General features: G+C 43.1%; 1 protein-coding gene across 12 annotated transcripts in view; it reads right to left on the bottom strand.

Annotated features, from left to right (window-relative positions):
- Positions 1–19,204, bottom strand: part of syne1b (spectrin repeat containing, nuclear envelope 1b) — a 543,459-nt gene that overhangs the window by 399,360 nt on the left and 124,895 nt on the right. For all 12 annotated transcript variants that reach the window (XM_059986320.1, XM_059986330.1, XM_059986328.1 and 9 more), the window contains 10 exons: positions 18,275–18,427; positions 16,869–17,012; positions 13,824–13,997; positions 13,582–13,740; positions 12,997–13,161; positions 11,763–11,897; positions 9,251–9,409; positions 7,129–7,346; positions 4,443–4,551; positions 3,375–3,539 (listed from right to left, as the gene is read on the bottom strand). In XM_059986320.1, coding sequence (XP_059842303.1) covers positions 3,375–3,539; positions 4,443–4,551; positions 7,129–7,346; positions 9,251–9,409; positions 11,763–11,897; positions 12,997–13,161; positions 13,582–13,740; positions 13,824–13,997; positions 16,869–17,012; positions 18,275–18,427 — 1,581 coding nt within the window. The remainder of the gene's footprint in view (positions 1–3,374; positions 3,540–4,442; positions 4,552–7,128; positions 7,347–9,250; positions 9,410–11,762; positions 11,898–12,996; positions 13,162–13,581; positions 13,741–13,823; positions 13,998–16,868; positions 17,013–18,274; positions 18,428–19,204) is intronic.

Here is a 19,204-nt window from a genome sequence, read left to right as displayed (position 1 = left end):
TATGAAATCCAAACAAAGGAAGCTACAGAGGTACGAGTAGCAGATTGGTTGTGGTAGATTTTGAATCTGTATTTAAGTATGTAACAGGAGCTAGGTAGGCTTTCAAGGAAATAATGAGTGATTTACTACAAATAGATATTCTTTTGCAGCACAAGTGCACAGCAGGGAAAGTGGGCTGAGTGAAATTGAGAACTGATTAAATTTAAGGAAAAGGCTGACAAGCTCATCAATTGTAACAGGAATAAGCTAAAGGAAGAACTCAGAGGGTCAGGCAGCATCCAGAGAGAGAAATGGACAGTCGACATTTCAGGTCACAATGCTTCAACTGGACCCAAGACTTTGATGTGCATTTCCCTCCTCAGATGCTGCCTGACCTGCTGAGTTCCTCCAGCAGCTCGGCTTCTGCTCCAGGCTCCAAAGCTGCAGATTCTTGTCTCTCCAGAGAAAGCTGAGAGGCTGAGGCGCGGCGCACTTTAGAATTCAATAAAAGATAACCAAGGAAGTCATGTGGAAAAGGATAATAAATGATGAGAAAAACCAGCAAAGAACATAAAAATAGATCACAAGAGCAAAAAGGAAAAGGCTAGCACAAGTAAATATTTAATCCTGACAGAGTTTAAAATGGGGAATAATGCAATGGCTGCAGAATTAAACTCAGTGTCTGACTTCACAGAAATCTTCCAGATATTCTGTAAAAGCAAAGGTCCAGTGAAAATAAGGAAGTGAACAGAACAAGTATTAGTTAAAAGCAATACTGGAGAAGCTTTTTAAAAATTTCATTTAGAAATACAGAACGGTTTCAGGCTATATCACCCCCACAACCCAATCGCACACAATTGACTAATTAACCTCCTAATCTATACGTCTATGGAAAGTGATACATCTGAAGGAACTGATGGTTTACATTCTAGTTTTTAAAAAGTTGGCTACTAAAACTGCTTCCCAATTTTAAAAACAATTCAAGAATGATTTCTGCAGATTGGAAAGAAGTGAATATAACCCTACAAGAAAACAGGGAGGGAGACTACCAACCTGCTAACTTGACAGTGGTAATAGAGAAAAGCCAGAATCTACATTCCAACTGAAATTGGAATATCATTGTCACATGCACCAAGACAGATTGAAAAGTTTGTCTCCTATATTGTTCATAAAAATCAAATCATTACACAGTGCATTCAAGTAGAGCAATGTAACAGTAATAGTATGCAGAATAAAGCGTAACAATTACAGAGAAAGTGCAGCACAGTAAACAATAAAGCGCAAGATCATAACAAGGGAGATTGTAAGGGCAAGAGTCAATCTTGTCTGACAAGGAAATGATTTAGAACCATCAAACTGCAGGGTAGAAGCTCCCCTTGAGTTTGGTGGTACATATCTTCAGGCTTTTGTCTCTACTGCCCAATGGAAGAGGGGAAAAGAGGGGTCCGAGGTATGTGGGATTTTTGAGTAGGCTGGATGCTTCACCAAGGCAGCATGAAGTATAGACAGAATCACAGAGGAGAGGCTAGTTCCCATCATGTGCTGAGTTGTGTCCACAGCTCTGCATTTTCTTGTGGTCACGACAGATCAGTTGCCATACCAAGCTGTCATGCATCCTGATAAGATGGTTTCTGTATTGCATTGATAAAGATTGGTGAGGGTCAAAGGGGCATGCCAAATTTTATTAGCCTCCTGAGGAAGTAGAGGTATTGGTCAGCTACCTATGTGATTGGAAGAGGTGACGCTCACTCCCAGGAACTAAAAGCTCTCGACTTCAACCTCAACACCATTCATGCAAACAGGAACATACGGTATGCACCACTACCCTATGTGAAGTCAATTATCAGCTCTTTTGTTTTGTTAACATTGAGTTAGAGGATATTATCATAACACCATGTTACTCAGCTCTTTATCTTCTTCCTGTACTCTGACTCATCATCATTGAGGTCTGATCCACTATGGTGGTATCATCTGCAAACCTGTAGGTGGAGATAGATCAGAATCGGGACATGCAACCATTAGGGTACAGGGAGTAGAGTAGGGGCTGAGGACGCTACCTTGTGGAGCACCAGCGTTTAGAATAATCCTGGTAGAGATGTTGCTGCCCATCCTTACTGATTGCAGTCTGTCAGTCAGGAAGTCAAGGATCTAACTGCAGATGGAGGCATTGTTTCCCAACATCAAGAGTCTGCTTGGAAACTATTGAAGCTCTTCATGAGGATGGATGTCAGAGCCACTGGGCAGTCATCATTAAGGCACATTGCATTTTCTTCGGTGCTGGGATGACATTGATTTACTTAAAGCAGGCAGGCAGCTCAGAATAAAGCAAGGAGAACCTCAGGACTCACACCACCAGGTTCAGGAACAGCTATTACCCCTCAACCATCAGGCTCTTGAACTGAAGGGTATAACTTCACTCGCCCCATCACTGAAATACTCCCACAATCTATGGACTCACTTTCAAGAACTCTTCACCTCATGTTCTCGATACTTATCGCTTATTTATTTAATATTATTATTTTGTTGTTTTCCTTTCTTTTTGTATTTGTTTGTTGCCTTCAGCACATTGGTCTTGTTGGGTGTGGTCTTTCACTGACTCCTTTGTGTTTCTTGTATTTGCTGTGAAACCCACAGGAAAGTGAATCTCAGGGTGACATATATTTACTTTGAATTCTGTAATCTGCAAAGTTATCAATTGTTGTTGAAATAATGGCTTAAACAAGTAGAAAATGAATAATCAAAGCTAATATTTTTCTTGGATAATAGTCATGCACTGGAATGACTGCCAATATTTTGAAGATGATTCATTATTATTAATCATGTTGACTGCACCTCCGTCTCACCTAATGCTGGAGCACAGCCAGTGCAACATGTGTGGCCTTTGGGGAGGTTGGAAATTAGTCTGTTGAGGGAAGGGAAGGATCTGGTCCTCAGTGCGTGACCTCCTGCACTTGCCAACGGGGGCAACTTGGTACAGAACTCAGCACCAGGGAAGAAAGGGTGCATCAGAGCGGTGAAGGATTGGCAAGGAATACGGTCATGGTGTTGCTCAAAGGGATGTGTCAGGTGGAAATCAAATGACGTGATGCCAATGGGAAGGCAACACGAACTGGCAGATTTTACATAAATTAGGAAATATAACAATTCACAACTCTCCCAGCTCTAAGAAAATTAAGCAAAATTAATTTTGCTTAATTAAAAACAAAGCTGAATTAAAAACAAATGAAAAACTTGGCAAACTGGGCAGCATATGTGGAAAGAGAAACAGTTGTTGGTAGCATTTCAAATCTGGCACCCTCTGTCAGAACTACTCAAAGCACTAGTTCTGTTTGAAGAGCATAGTACACAGTTAGACCAGTTCCACATCACACCACTCTCTTAACCATTTCTCATACCTCAGCAATTTGCTTCAGGAGCTCCTTGAATTCTGTTGATAGATCAGATAGTTCACTTTCTTTTCTTTTTGCTTCATCCTCACAGGAGTTTGGTATCAGTGCATCAAGTCTGTATCGTAACCACAACAGGCTAGGTTCTTCTTTGTCGGCCTCTTCCTTAATTTGCTAAACATGTGTAAAAATCCATTCAGGTTACCATTTTCATCCTTGCGTTCAAATTCGTCTGTGACCCCTCCCCTCCTTACTGTACAACATTGTCCAGTCATGCATCATTCCTCAACACCACTCCCCTCCCATCATGTTCCTTTGATGACTCACCCATTTCAATTAGTTTTGTTCCACCAATGCCACCTGTGCCTTCTGTCACTTGAATTGCAGACAGAGTACTGAAACTCCATCCTCAAACCTCCCCTCCCTTAGCTATTCTTTGCAGCACATCTTTTAGGCCAATTCTGATCACCTATGCTGATGTCACCTAGAGTAGGCTTTGGCCCATTCTGTGAACAGTGAAGCTGATTGAGACTGTTAACATAGTAAGCTGCAGAGGAGGGTGGGACAGCACCAATGTGTCCTTGTACAACCAGAGGCAAGGAAGCTATCACTGAGCCGGGACCCATGCCCTGGGGGAAGCTTCACCTAATGAAAGGGTGTAACACTGTGACATCATTCCCCACCCATGTCACCCTTTGAGCACAGTCTTATGTTGGATTATTCCTGAGCCATCATCATAGCAGTCCTTACCACCTGTCCTCTGTCCACAGTGACCACTTGGAGCTCCCGGTTGCCAGCCACTTCAACTCCCCTTCCCATTCCAACATCAACCTTGGTTGGAATGGGAAGGGAGATGACCTATCCTGGACCTCCTCTACTGTCACCCCACATACCACCTGGGTGGTCTATCACCAGATGGCAGACATTGAATTCTCCACACCAGCAGTCTCTTTCAATTATGCCCAGTCTCCGTTTTCAGCTCTGACCATTCTCACTGTCTCCCTCCTCAGACTGACAATGCTTCTGCTTTAAGTTTTGTATCTACAAGTCTTCATTCCATTGGGCATAACAACAAACCTCCAGTGCAGATTTCAAATCTCTATACTTCTTGGGATCATTAGTTCCAGATTTCATCTCCGTTAGCTGCCTTCTCTTTGTCAGAATCCAATTTAGCAGTTGGGAAGACCTAAAGGAAAATTAAAAATGAGGAAATTTCAAGAACTTGCTTGTGAGAGGCAGATATATTAAGAAACAGTTTGTGGGGTGCTGAATGTAGCAACGTTAGGTAACTATTGCGAAAGAAGAAACTTTATAAAAATAAATTAGCAATGAAATGGGATTTGAGCACCACTCACAGATAATGACAACCAAGTGGCCTTCTTGTGTCATGTAATTCCCACTAACTGAATGACTCCATCATACCTTTTTGCACACCAGTGATTGAAATTGCTTCACCAATCTCATTACTTCACCTCTGCCTCAAACAACTCCATATGCATGGCAATTCCATCTAATCCCAAAGTCCTCCTTCATGGTCCCTTCCAAATTCATTGCTCTTCCATTTTTCTGTCAACTCGTTCTCCACCAGACTCCCTTACACACCCACTACCAAACTCATTGTGTAAAGCCTTACCTTCACTCAGGTCCTGACTTCTATCATCGTTCACAACAGCCTTTGAGAATTCCTCTACCATTGTCCTGTTACTCCAGGAGGGATTACTCTGAGCAAATGAAGAGAGGACTGAAACAGTGCTACACTGTTGTCAAGCCAGAACATCCACTGAGCATGGCACCTTAATTTCTCTTTATTAAATCAAAGAGCAGAGTCATAGAGTAATACAGCACAAAAACAGATCCTTCAGTCTGTTCGACCATGCCAACCATGATGCTCATTTGCTCCTGTATGGCCCATCTCCTTCTAGATTTTTCCTATCTACATTATTTCTTGGTTCATTGGCTCTATATGTCACTGGCTGGCACCAGAATTTATTGTTCTACAGAAGGAAAGAACATTTCCTTCCCTGAAGAACGCCAGTGGTCTGGAAGATTTTTTTCTTCTCTTTATTAGTTTGCATTTAAATTGCCAATTGCAACGGTGGGGCTCAAACTCATGTCTCCGGGACAATGGTCCAGAACCCTAGCTTCTGGACCATTAAGTTAACCACAGTGCTGCTGTGTTCATGAGCATCCTGGCAAATACCTGCTTTCCATCCTCATCTTTACAACAGTCAAATTGCCTTCCTTCCACATTTGCCAGCTCTCTCCTTTCACAGACATTCCTCTTGACATTTTCAGTGTTACTATGTGAATACTTTGGTTTCTTGAGCCCAGTGACCACCTCAAGCAACATGTCATCAAGTACTTCATGATTGCTCCGGAAGACAAAAACAATCAAATTCTCCAACACAAGCTGCCCCATCCTATCTCTCTCCTCTGTCCTTTTGCATTTGGTTTGAGAGGCTGAGTAACAAACAGGTTAGTTAGTTTTAGTTTAGTTTATTGTTTCTGTGTGCCCGAGAGACGCTGGATTGCGTAGCGGGAGAGTTCAAACGCAAGCGGAGCAGTCAGGACATTCTGCGCCCACAGTTCCTGAGAAGACAACGGATTGTGCATAATTGGGCACATGGCAAGAACCAATAATAGGAAGTTAGGTTTAATCAGAGTGGCCTTTGTGGGAGTGGGCAGTGTTAAGAGTGGGGAACTCAGGCTTGGGCTCATAGGGGCTTCGGCGAGGAGAGATGAAGTCTGTAGGTAAATCATTTCATTTAATTTTTCTTTCTAATTGCACAGTTAGAGTAGTGGGGATACCAGGAAGGATAGTAGAATGCTCCTCTTGCAGGGTGTGAAAAGGCAGGGAGACTTCCAAGGTCCCTGATGACTGCACCTGCAAGAAGTGAATCCAGCTGCAGATTCTTTCAGACAGGTTTAAGGAACTGGAGATGAAACTGGAAGAATTCTGGATCATTATGGAGGCTGAGAGGTTGATCGACCCAAGCAGGACACAGGTAACTAGGTGAGTGTCAGGAGGGGGTGGGGGAGACAGTGTAGAGTACTTCTGTGGCCGTTACCCTCAACAGGTATAGCTCATTGGATACTGCTGGGGGGTGGGGTGAGGAAAGAGGGATGAACTAGCAGAGGAAAGCCACGGCAGTCAAATCATTGGCATTGAGTCTGCCTCAGAATACAGATTTAAAACAGAGATTTGGAGGAATTTCTTTAGACAGAGGGTGGTGAATCTGGTGGAATTCATTGTTTCAGATGGTGTGGAGGCCAAGTCATTGGGTAGGGAGGGGGAAGAAGAGGACTGCAGTAGTGAAAGGAGATTCCATAGTTAGTGTAGCAGACAGGAGATTCTGTGGACGTGAAAGAGACACCCAGATGCTATGTTGCCTTCCAAATGCCAGGGTCAGGAATGACTCGGATTGGATCTATGTTCTAAAGGGGGAGAGTGAGCAGAGTTTAAAGAATTTTTAGAGAGAATTTAAAGAGAATTTAAAGTTTAAAGAGAATAAAGAGTTTTCCTTATGTTTATGATGTATGCCTTGTCCAAAGGAAACACATTGGAAAAAGTCGCCCACTCATGAGATCAGAAAAGTTGTACATCTATGACCTATCCATTTAAAGAGATATACATATCATTTTAATGAAGTCAGTCTGTGGAATTCCTTGTGGAGCAGATATGTTACTTTAAACCAGATAGCTCAAATAACTTTTGTGTGCTGTAGATTTGATGTATAAGTAGTACTTTGCAAGTCCACATTACCTTGTCTCAAACTCTCTCCACTTGTCAGGCTGATCCAGTATTTTCTGATAGGTGGCATCAATCAATCCTTTCAACTCTCTCAGGGTCATTTTGTCCATTTCATGCTTTGCCCTGATCGCCTCATACTTCTTAGTTTCTGGAAGCTTTTGGCAGAGATCTCCAATCACCTTGCCCCTTTTCTTGCACCACTCGAACTTGCCTTTGTCCGAAAAAAATTCCTGAAAAAGTTATTGATCGATCCAGCCAGTTAGTCCGTCCCTCAGCTGAGGTGTACCCACTCCAGCCAGACATACAGGAGAGTTCAACCCTGCCCGACCACCCAGAGCACAGTGGGGTGCTCTGTGCCAAGTAACTCAATCCTTACTTCCCCAGGCCTGTCTGCTACCCATGAGGCCCAAGCAGGGACTAACTTTCACTTGCCTAGATAGGTGCTGCATCAGCATTAAGTAACACCACTCGTATCCAAAAGTCTGTCTTGAAGACATTCAGAATCTGTCTCGTCAGCCCTATTGGGCTGAGTGCTCCAACATTCACCATCCTCTGGGCGAAGAAGCTTTCTCCCCCCTCAGCCCTCAATGACTGCCAGACTTTTTGAATGTGGTGCCTGATTGTAGAAAATCCAGCCAGGGGAAGGTAACCCCCACACTGACCCCATCGTGACCCACTAGAATTGTGCAAGATTCAATGAGATCCACTCTTCAACACACTCAAGAGTAGAGGCCCAGTTACTTCATCCCTATTCATTGGACAACCCCCACCTCCAATCCAGGAATCAGTCTGGTGAACTTCCATTGTACCCTTTCTATTGTTTGTGTCTCATTCCTTAGTGGGTAAACCAGACCTCACCACAATCCTTCATCATAGAATAAAGTGCCTTGTACTCAACACCTCCAGCAATAAAACCCAACATTCCATTTGCTATCCTGATAGCCTGTAGTACCTGCAGGCTAATGTTCAGTGATTCATTGACAAGGATCCTCTGAATGATGACACCTCCACCTTATCACCAAATAAAAATGCTCAAGTTAAAAATACTCCGCTTCTCTTTTTTTCTACATTACGTTTAATCCTTGCCCCATACACCCCGCTTTTCCATCCACCTCAAGGCTCTCTGCAATCTGCTCACAACTTATCTGTGAAATCCAGCTTTGTGTCATCATTAAGCATGGATATATTAGATTACTCATCCAAATCATTGATACAGATTGTGAACAGTTGGAACTCCTAGTTCTGTCGTCACAAAATCCCAATGTAATAATTGCCCTTTTATTCCTATTCTCTGTTCCCTTTCTTTCTTTCTTTCTCTGGCCATGAAGCAATTCAAGATCTGCACCCCTAATACCATGTCTTCTAATTTTACTTAATAACCTTTTGTATGGCATGTTATCAATAGTCCCAGGTATATAGTCCTGATTCCACCATGCTGCGTATTTAAGTAATATTTGAATCATCTTGTGTGTCTGTGTGTGTTGATCATGCATTCTAGGTCACTTAAATAATTCATCATAGGTGATAGGTATAAAATGTGAATTGCATACATCATCACACGACCATGCATGCCTCGCTGAAAGTAAACATGAAGTTAGGACTCCCATGTCTTCCTTTGAGTTAGCCTAATGCTTTGAAGTTACAAAAAGTAACACACCACATCCACTGCTTCCCCCTTTAACTCCCAACGGTTACAATCTGAAAACAGACTGACAGAAACAAAACTTGATTCTTCTTTTATGAATCCTAGAGACGCAGCGCAACATGTTTGGAAGCAGGACTCCACAGCTCCAGGAACGCGTTCGAGCTCAAGCCTGAGGTGCAAAATTAAAGCTAGGGTTGAGCATAAACATCATCAGGGACCATTTGGACTGAATGGCTGTTTCTCTTTTAGAAATGCTATACAATCCTCTGCAGCTTGGCTGATATCCATCCACTGAAAATGTAGACCAGAAGAAATAGGAGCAGGAGCAGGCCACTTGGCCCGTCAACTTTCTCCCTCTTGAACTTCTACAAAAGTTCCCAACTCAACGAATACTTGTTGAAGGTGGCTGCTTCACTGCCAGCCACACATTGAAGTCACCTTCAGGTGCTAGCAACCTTGATCTTTTATTTTTTCCCCCACCATGCTTACCCTGTGTTGTTCGATGAGTTCTTCACTGCTCATGCTGGCTAACAGCTTGCACTCCCGACTCAGTTCGGACTTGCACTCTTCCACAGTCTCCACCAGTTTATTTCTGGCTGCCTCAATCTGAAGCTGGAGCAAGTGGTAGGGAGCTTCGGCCTGAAGGTCCTAGAAGCATCCAAAGAATACAATGAGAACCACAAAGGTAAATCTATATCCGGGTGATTCCAATCCTCCAAGCCGTTCTGGATCAAATACCATGGAATATTATGACTGGTACCCAAATCACATCTATTTACAATGAGAAGAAAAATCTAAACTCATTTTGTACCGATATCAAACTACGTCAAAAGTTCCCTGTCAAGTTCCAAATTCTTGCCCCAACACCACAAGTATCAAAAATGTGCTAAAAAAAATCAAGCTCCAAAGTACAGTCATAGAGCGCTCCGTGGGCCTTTATCTCACAATTAAATGAAAACAAAACTGCAGATGCTGGAAATCTGAACCAAAAACAAAAAATCCTGGAAACACTCAGCAGATCAGGCAGCATCTGTGGAGAGAGAAACAGTCAGTGTTCCACGTTGACAGCTGATTCGCTTCCCACAGATACTGCCTGATCAGCTGAGGATTTCCACCATTTTAATGATTAATATTACACTAACTGAGCTGCTTACATTCCCTCGTCCAAATCATTGATACAGATTGTGAACAGTTGGAACTCCTATTTCTGTCGTCACAAAATCCCAATGTAATAATTGCCCTTTTATTCCTATTCTCTGTTCCCTTTCTTTCTTTCTCTGGCCATGAAGCAATTCAAGATCTGCACCAATATATTACCCCTAATACCATGTCTTCTAATTATACTTAATAGCCTTTTATATGGCATCCTATCAATACTCCCAGGTACATAGCCCTGGTACCATCATGCTGTGTATTTAATATTCAAGTAATATTTGAGTAATCTTGTGTATATATACTGGTTAATTAAGTATTCTTGTTTATTTAAATAATTCATCACAAGTATGGGAGGTCTGAACTAACTGAAAATGACTAAACTATCAGAAGAAATACCCCCGGGTGGGCAGGTCCAGTACAATAGGTATATTATTAAAGCAAGAGTGATGTCAGGACACTTTGTCACACCAAAGACAGTGGGAAGCTTTCTCTCAAAAGGTTACGAATGCTGAGGCTCATTTGAAAATCAAGAAGCTGATATGTTGTTTCTTGGAAAGGATATTTTTGTTTCATTTTATTCAGGGGCTCTGGGCATCCAAGGTATCTGAGAATTTTGTACAATAAAGAAGAAAGTCAGATTGGGTGTGAGACATGGAAGGGAAAATGCAGGAAGTGGTGTTCCATGTCTCTGCTGCTCTTGTCTTTATGGGCACTAGACTTGAAGAACCCTTAGCAGGTTGTGAAGTTCACTTTCTCCATGAAATACACACAGCCTTGGTGAGGGGAATGAATACATAGAGAGGTGAGTGGAATGCCTGTCAACAGGCTGCTTTCCCCCTAGTGTGACAAAGCTTTAAGTGTTGAACGTGTATCCCACAAATATTCCATCACACTCGTAAATGGGAACGTTATGGATAGTGAAGTGTTTTAGAATGTCAGGAAGTGAGCCATTTGCTGTCAGGCACCCACCCCTAAGCCTTCCTTCTAGTTGTTTTGAGCTTCTGGTCAAGAGGGAGCCGAGAATATTGGCAGGAGGTGATTCAGCAAAGGTGTCATTGGTTATCAAGAGGCAACTTAATGTTCTGTTTTCAGAGATGGTCACGACTTGGCATTTGTGCGAGGTGAATGTTGCTAGCCGCTCGCCAGATTGAGCCTGTATATTGTCCAGGCTCCTGCTACATGAAGAACTCTTCATTCATTATCAAACATTCCCAAGTACCTCCTGAAGGCAGAAGGACAGACTCTGATGAATCAGCTGAAAACCACTGGGCCAAGGACACTGCCCAAACAGATGCTTGCAGTGGCATTCTGCAGCAGAGATAAATGGCCTCCAACAACCATAAATAACTTCCTCCAACCTTGCAGAGAGATTATCCCCACATTCCCTTTGACCTCGGCCTTACTACAGTTCCACAATACCAGCTACAAACACTACCTTGAAATCAAGCCGGTGAACCTGCGTTATCTTTGGAATTCAGCTCTTTTTATTTACCATGGGCTTTGAAGACTGAGCCGGTGTTTAATTGCTATCCCTAGTTGCCTTTGAGATGGTGGTGATCAAATGTTTACTTGAATCACTGCAGTCGTTGAGATGTGGGTACACCCACAATACTACATTTGGATCAAGTGTCTAGTAGAGCTTACAACCAAGCGGTCGCAGGGAAGGATCTCAAAGAAGCATCAGCGGATGGGTCGATAAGCGCTAGGGAACAAAACAGTATGTAGAGAAAAACTATGGCTTAAACAAATTATTCAGCAAGTTTGGGGGAGTAACTGGCCGACCCTTGTTCCTAATAACAATTGCAGCCCACCCCCACCCCCCAGTGGCTCAGCACCCGGTGCTAACCTTCCACTGTTTGTGCAGGCTTCGGACTGTTTCCTGGAGACTCTGCTGCTCCTGTTCTGGAAGGATGTCAGTCAGCTCATCACAAGCCTTCAAAAAGGCATTGAGTATCCTCTGGTCAAAGTGGCTGAAGAAATCCTAGCGAGAAATAAATAGATTGTGAGTAAGAGCCACGTTACCTTGTCAGCCTCCGTCTAAACCTACACAGCACAAGTGTACTGACTGCCTACTAGATGGTCAGAGCATGGCTCCAGCCCTGAATCACAGGACCTGCAGTTCAACGGGGCTTGACTGTTTCTTCCAACAGTCCAGCGATCTGACTTGCAAACAGAATTGCATTCACTGGCCCAAGCTGAAGGGGCTTAGCCTTTAGTGGGTTTGGTGACTAGTTTCACCATCATCCACCCTCAACAGGCAGGTCATTGCTGTGCAGAGGTGAGAAGGTAGGGGTTATGGAGGGATCAGAAGTGAAAGGGGTGAGCAATTTCAAGTTCCTGGGTGTTAACATCTCTGAGGGTCTATCCTGGGCCCAACATATTGATGCAATTACAAAGAAGGCATAACAGTGGCACTGTTTCATTAGGAGTTTGAGGAGATTTGGTTTGTCACCAAAGCCGCTCGCAAATTTCTACAGATGTAAGGTGGAGAGCATTCTAATTGGCTGTGTCTCCGTCTGGTATGTGGGGGGAGGGGGCTACGGCACAGGACAGGATAAAAATAACCCACAGAACATTGTGAACTCAGTCAGTTTCATCGTGGGTACTAACCGCCGTAGCATCCAGGACATCTTCAAATGGTCATGCCTCAAAAAGGCAGCATCCATCACTAAGGACACCATCACCCAGGACATGCCCTCTTCACATTGGTACCATCAGGGAGGAGGGACAGAAGCCCCAAGACACACACTCAACGGTTCAGGAACAGTTTCTTACCCTCTGCCATCTGATTTCTGAGTGAATAACGACCCCATGAACACTACCCCACTACTTTTATTTTTGCACTACCTATCCAATTTAACTATTGGGTATATATACGTACTATAATTATTATTATGTATTGCAACGTACTGGTGCCGCAGAACAACAAATTTCTTGACATAGGCTGGCGATATTAAACCCGATCCTGATTCTGACTCTTTATGAACCTGTTCTGGGAGAGTTCTCCTGTTGCTCTTGCCTAAGCAACAGGACAGGAATGGTATGTGCAGCCAGGCCTCACCAGAACACCCAGTCCTCACCGTGTGCCTTGTGAGAAGCCGCTCAGGGTTCCCCTCTTCCACCAGGGCTGTCTGAGCCGAGTGCAGGACCATTTCCAGCTCCTTCCTGCAGTCCTCGAACCTCTTCAGCAGGTTGGTGTTGGTTTCCATGTGCTTCCTCCACTTCATTCCCTGTTCGACCATGTCCTGTCAGAGGATGCCACACAGGATGAAGGATTATGAAGGAGCAATCTGTGTCTCCCAAAGTGTCCCAAGTAATTTACAGTCATCATTCCAAAGTGGCAATCACATTATGCAGTTCAAGAGTCAGTGGTCAGCAGCTTACTGAAGGGCCGAACTGCTTTGGCTATTGATTGAGACATCATTATAAGCTGGGGGATAATTCCCCTTTACTTCTCTGCAGAGGTCTATGTCCCCTCCAGAAGGATGGACTATACTTAATTGACTGTGAAGCACTTTAGGATTGAGAAGAGCGTGACATAAACGCAAACACAATGAAGTAAATAACCATAGACCCAGTTAAGGGTGTGAACCTTGGAGCAGAGAAGGTTGAGGATAGACCTGAAAGAGCTGTACGAAACTATGGGAGTTAAGTCGGAGTTTCACCTGGGATGCAGCTTGAATCTGAAGGAGTTTCTTCTGAAGCAGAGAGGAGTCCAGGTGCGTCATCACCTTGCTGGAGTTGATCAGTTTCTGGACTGCCTGCAAATTCCACTCTGCGATAGACACAGCTTTTTTGCACTCTTCTTGGCAGCTTGTCAGTTCCTAGAGGGGAATGAAGGGGAGACATTTGAGTTATGAAAACTTGTCATCTAGCTCTGCTGCGCACAGGCAGGATTTTGACCAACCTGGTGCTGCATCTTGAAGACGTCTGCAGAATGGCCGTCGGCGTCAGTAGCCGAGGTGATCTGACTGGCTCTGTTCGCTGCCTCATAGAAGGCAGTGATCTGTTTCTCCAGCTCGTCTACGGGACCCAGCAACTGCTGAGCTTCCAAGAGTAAGCTCTGACAGCGCTCTCGAACCTGCACAGCAGAACAGACGAGAGATGAACAGGGACATCAGCTGGGTACCATATCTCTACTGAATATTCCGTTACTAGCTGGATGTTAGCATAAATTTCATTAAACGTGTTGCCGGACTCTGGTGTAGAATTGTTATTTTCCTTGTAGTTTAACTTTCATATCCTGCTTATATTTTAATATAATCACCTATATACATGTAATTGTTCTGAATTTTCCAGTAATAATGCTATAGTTGCCTCTGTATTTTTCTACAAACTTTTTAAGTTTACAGTAGAAGGTGACACACTGCATGAACCTGGCTACTCAATGGGTTAATTGTTATCACTGGAATTCGTGTCATCTCTAGCTGAAGTATGAAATGACCAGGATTACGCTGGCAAGTCTGGTCTTTTCTTTGCTGTCTTAACACTTCTTCTTTGCTCTTGTAACACTTGATAAAACGATCATAAGCAGTAAGTTTTGAATGCCTCACTCTTGACTTCCTAAGAACGTTTGGATCACAAAGCATCAAGATCCAACAGTGTCCAGATCCAGATGAAGTGGTTATGAGCTTGGCCCCTCTTCATGGGTACATGGGTACATAATCCAGGCTGGTACTCAAGTCCAGTATCAGCCAAGCAGTGTGCACTGGCAAGGGCAGCACCGAGACAATGCTGCACTGTGAGAGGGCCAGGACTGAGGACAGGCTGCACAATCAAAGAGACAGTGCTGAGAGAATAATGCAGTATCAGGTACCTCTCCTAAAGCGTGACTCTATAAGGGCTTGCAACTGCAGGTTGAGGTGCAACCTAGGGCACTCTCCAAAGAAGAGGAAAGAAGTTCACCTAGTAATCTGTTTGTTAGAGCTTAGCTGACAGAAACATCTACAAAGTATCGGTGGTTTTGGGACATTCTGTAGCTGTGAAGCAGACCAGAATTTAATTTATTTATTTTAATACACATTTCTTATTTAATTTATAGTTGTTTTAATTATGTATTGCAATGTACTGCTGCTGCAAAACAACATAATTCATGACATTCTGTATGCCGGTGATATGAAACCAGATTCAGGCTCTGAGATACAGGAAGTACCTCGCTGTACTGGAGGTTTCCACTCGTTCTCCATTTCCATTAAAATAAGAGCATCTAGAACAACGGGTAAATCATTAGGGTCAAAGGACTGAAAAAAATTTGACCAAAGTGATCTACAGGTGGACAGTAAAATTGACCCAAGAGCAAAAGTATTTTTGCCTTGTAATATCTCGTTAAGCAAAACAACAGATCCACCAATCCTGTGAAATGTCAGTGTGGAGAAGTGGCCACTCCAGTCACAGGTTTCAGACTGGGACTCCATCGGATTGCAATTCCCCACTTCCTTTGCGATTTGGTGAGTCCTTTATTAATCAAAGCTTAACTGAAGAATTAGCATTAAATGGAGAACTTTAAATAAAACAGAGGATAGAAGAAATATACAACAGCTTGGGCAGCAGCAGGGGAGACAGAAACAGAGTTAATATGTCATGACAACAATCTGAAGTAAGGCCATCAGAACGAAATGTTTACTTTCCACAATGCTGTCTGATTCGCTTGAGTATCTCCATCAATTTCCACTGTTAGTAAGAATTCCAACATCTTTTCTCTTTTCACTTCTCCCTATAATTGAATACTAGCTACCAGTCTCGCATGCCTGGACTGATGAGAATGATTTAAGGGATTAGTTGCACTGTGAGAGGGGCAAGGCTGAGGACCTGCTGTGCATTGAAAAAGCGGTATGGAGGGAGTGATGTGGAAGATGTGACAAAGCAAGAACTAGAATCATGTGCAGGCACGGACAGTTTACAGATACTGTGCAGTCAGCCCAGGCAAGTGAGGTCTTTTAAGTAAGGTCTTCGAAGAGCAAAGCTTCCCTTTGCACAACGGGGTATGAGAGAGAGCCATCTGGCACACCGAGACACCATAATTCTGAAAACGAAGGATTCTCGGGTGACACGTACTATTGCCTCAAGTATTATTGGGCTTTAACATGAAGATTCTAATACCTGTATTATTGTAGTGGGATTGGTGATTAATCATACGAATAAAGAATTTGAACAAATTTACCAATTGGTCAATATCTGTATCGACAAGTCAATTCTGTATAAAATTGTTGCTTTTTTGTCCAAACTTGAGACCAGGTTGGTGACAGGGGTCATGCTGTGCGCAAGTAAATAAAGTTTGATTAAAGAACGAGTGTGAGTCTTCAGAGTCCAGTTCCTTGGCAAAGACAGCGATGCAGAGTGAGGTTTAATGAGACAGAGAATGGTGTGCAGACCGCGCTATTCAGAACAGTGTGCAGACCGCGCTATTCAAAATGGTGTGCAGACCGCGCTATTCAGAACGGTGTGCAGACCGCACTATTCAAAATGGTGTGCAGACCGCGCTATTCAGAATTGTTTGCGTTCTGTGCTATTCAGATGGTGTCAGTGCCTGGAGAGGTAGAATGGCTAGGTGTCCCATTAGCCTGACCTTGATCAAATGAAACAAACTGGATGGAGACAGACACCAGATCAGACGAGAATAAAATCAGAAAATACTCAGCACTTCAGGCAACATCTCTCGAGAAAGAAAGAGTTGATGTTTGTCTGACCATAGTTAGATGAACACTGTTCTTTTCCCGTCTTGCACACTGGAAATATGCTGGTTGAATTTCAGATTTCATCTTCAACTTCATCAGTCCTGATGAAGAGTCTTGGACCAAACCATGAACTGTTTCTACTCTGACAGATGCTGCCTGACCTGCTAAGTTCCTCTAGCATTTGATGTGCATTGCTCTGAATTCCCAGCCTCTGCAGAATCTCTTGTGTTTATCTTAAATGTAGAGCTCTGGTCTCTTAGCTTGGAGTGCAGTCTCACCTTTATCAGCTGATCTTTAATGGTCGACATTGTGGCAAGCATTTGCGTCACTTCATCCTGCGGTGTGTCCTTTGTTAACTGTTGTGCTGTCTTGGAAACCACTTTGTACTGTGCTTCCATTATTGGCACTTTATGCTTTATTACCTGCAGAGCACAAATGAAGGAGTTTGTGAAGAATGGCTAACATTTAGCTCTTTTTGAAAATTGTCAATGAAATAAGGCATAGCTATGGGGCAGAGAGCACACCTACAGAGATCTCACCTTCTGCTTCAGTGCACTCACATTATTATCCAGTTTGAGCAACTGCCACATTGACGCTGAGACTGGTTAATAACAGTAAGGTGCCTTCATATACTTTCTCTCATTCTCCCTTCTCCCCTTCCATCAGACAGAAGATGCAAAAGCCAGAAAGCATATACCACCAGGCTCAAGTGCAACTTCTACCCCACTGTAATAGGTGTATTAAATGGCACCCTTGTACTATAAACTTGACTCCTGACCTCACAGTCTACCTCGTTATGATCAGGCATCTTATCGTATACCTGTATTGCACATTCTAAGGAGCCGTGACACTTTATTCTGCACCGTTACTGTTTTACCTTATTCTGCCTCAATGCACTGTGTAATTATCTGATCTGTATGGAGAGTATGCAAGAAAAGTTTTTCACTCTATTTCAGTACATGTAACAATAATAAACAATTCCAATATTGATATGGCATGAATGATGGTAACATATACTGTCATTGAGAACTGGACTGAATGGCCATTGGGAGATTCTTCAAAGTGTCATATTTACGAAGATGGGAGCTTTTTGAACCAAAGCTCATATGAATGAAGACGAACGCTCACACACACACACACACACACACACACACACACACACACACACACACACACACACACACACACGCTCACACACACACACACACACACAAAGTAATCATCAAGGTACAGGCAACACCCACTTTGTGCAAGGTTTGCATTTCTAGAAAACCATCCACGTCACAATTTTTACATGAAGTGAATTTATACCCTGTGTAATGTCAGAAGTTGAGAGGTGAAAAAGATTCTACATAAATTCTGTGAGAGTGAATTTGTATCCTTCATCTTAGATCTTTTTTGGGAGTATTTTATGAATTGGATAAGGCCGAATCTGTGAATCTCTGGTGACCAAATGGAGGCCATTTGTATGAAGTGGTTTCTCTCCCTCCAATTCTCACGTTCTGGCTGGAACAGTACTGAAAATCTATTCTTCATTTACCATTTGAGAAGACCCCAAATTAGATTGTTAACTTGCTGCCTGGGCAGAACCTGATCAACCAGCTGTTCCAGACCCACGCGAGATCCCTTTACACCCAGGGGCCATGTTGAAAATCGTCCCTTTCCTGTCGATGGAATGCTATACCTCCATATCTTGAATGTAAGTCTTAATGTTTACGAAGGAGACATCCACAGGGGAGACTTGTTTCTCATTTGCCGAGTCCACAAACTTCTTCAGAGTAGACACGCCATCCAGATATTCCTTTTTGAGTCTGTCCACCTCATCTGCCCGTGCATACTGCAAAACAGGGACACAGTGTCAGATGGCTGGGAGTAATACCGCACATTCAAGTTAGGTAGCAGGCTCACAGCACAGCTAACAGATACTCAGAGATTATTGAGCTGTAACGAGAAGACAGAGGGAGTTGAGGAGCAGAACATTGGATTGCTCTTTGGAAAATGGGCAGAAGTTCTGATTGGAAAGAGGCAGAAGTGCCTGTTAAAAACACAGGTTTATTTCCTGTCAGGTTTCACATTGCCTTGAGCGTTTCTTTCCCAACTGTGCATATCGTGCAACTTCAAAGCTAACAGTTTCAGATGTCAACAGCTTTATTGCATGATGAAACAGTAAAGATAATTGTTCTTGAGATATGGACTATGTTGCATCGCATGATCCCTCAGAGCACCATTATGTCATCATGCGTCTGGTGGGAGTATTAAGATTTCTAAAGAATATAAAATAAGAATAAAGTAAAAATGTACAAGTTGCACAATTCACCAGAGTCCAGCCTGCAAATTGTTTTGTAAAACAATGTAATGACTTTGCTGGTCCTTGTACGCTAGAGGACAGGTTATTGATTTAGTTATTGGTTCAGCGTCACAATTTTCCCTTATGAGAATTGATCTCAGTTTGATTGAGTACCTCAACTCCTTTTATCTGTCTTTGGTCCATATGCATTGACTTGCTAATCTAAGGATCAATCTTTGTCCAAGCTGAAGTCATTGGTTGACATCTCAACCTACCTTGTTATGACCTTCCACCTTACTGTGCCTTCTCAGTAACTATTACACGATG

Source organism: Hypanus sabinus, chromosome 12 (genome assembly GCF_030144855.1).
Source record: "Hypanus sabinus isolate sHypSab1 chromosome 12, sHypSab1.hap1, whole genome shotgun sequence".
NCBI classification, from domain to species: Eukaryota; Metazoa; Chordata; class Chondrichthyes; order Myliobatiformes; family Dasyatidae; genus Hypanus; species Hypanus sabinus.
Note: the sequence above shows the minus strand (reverse complement) of the source record. Positions and strands in the feature narration are given on the sequence as shown.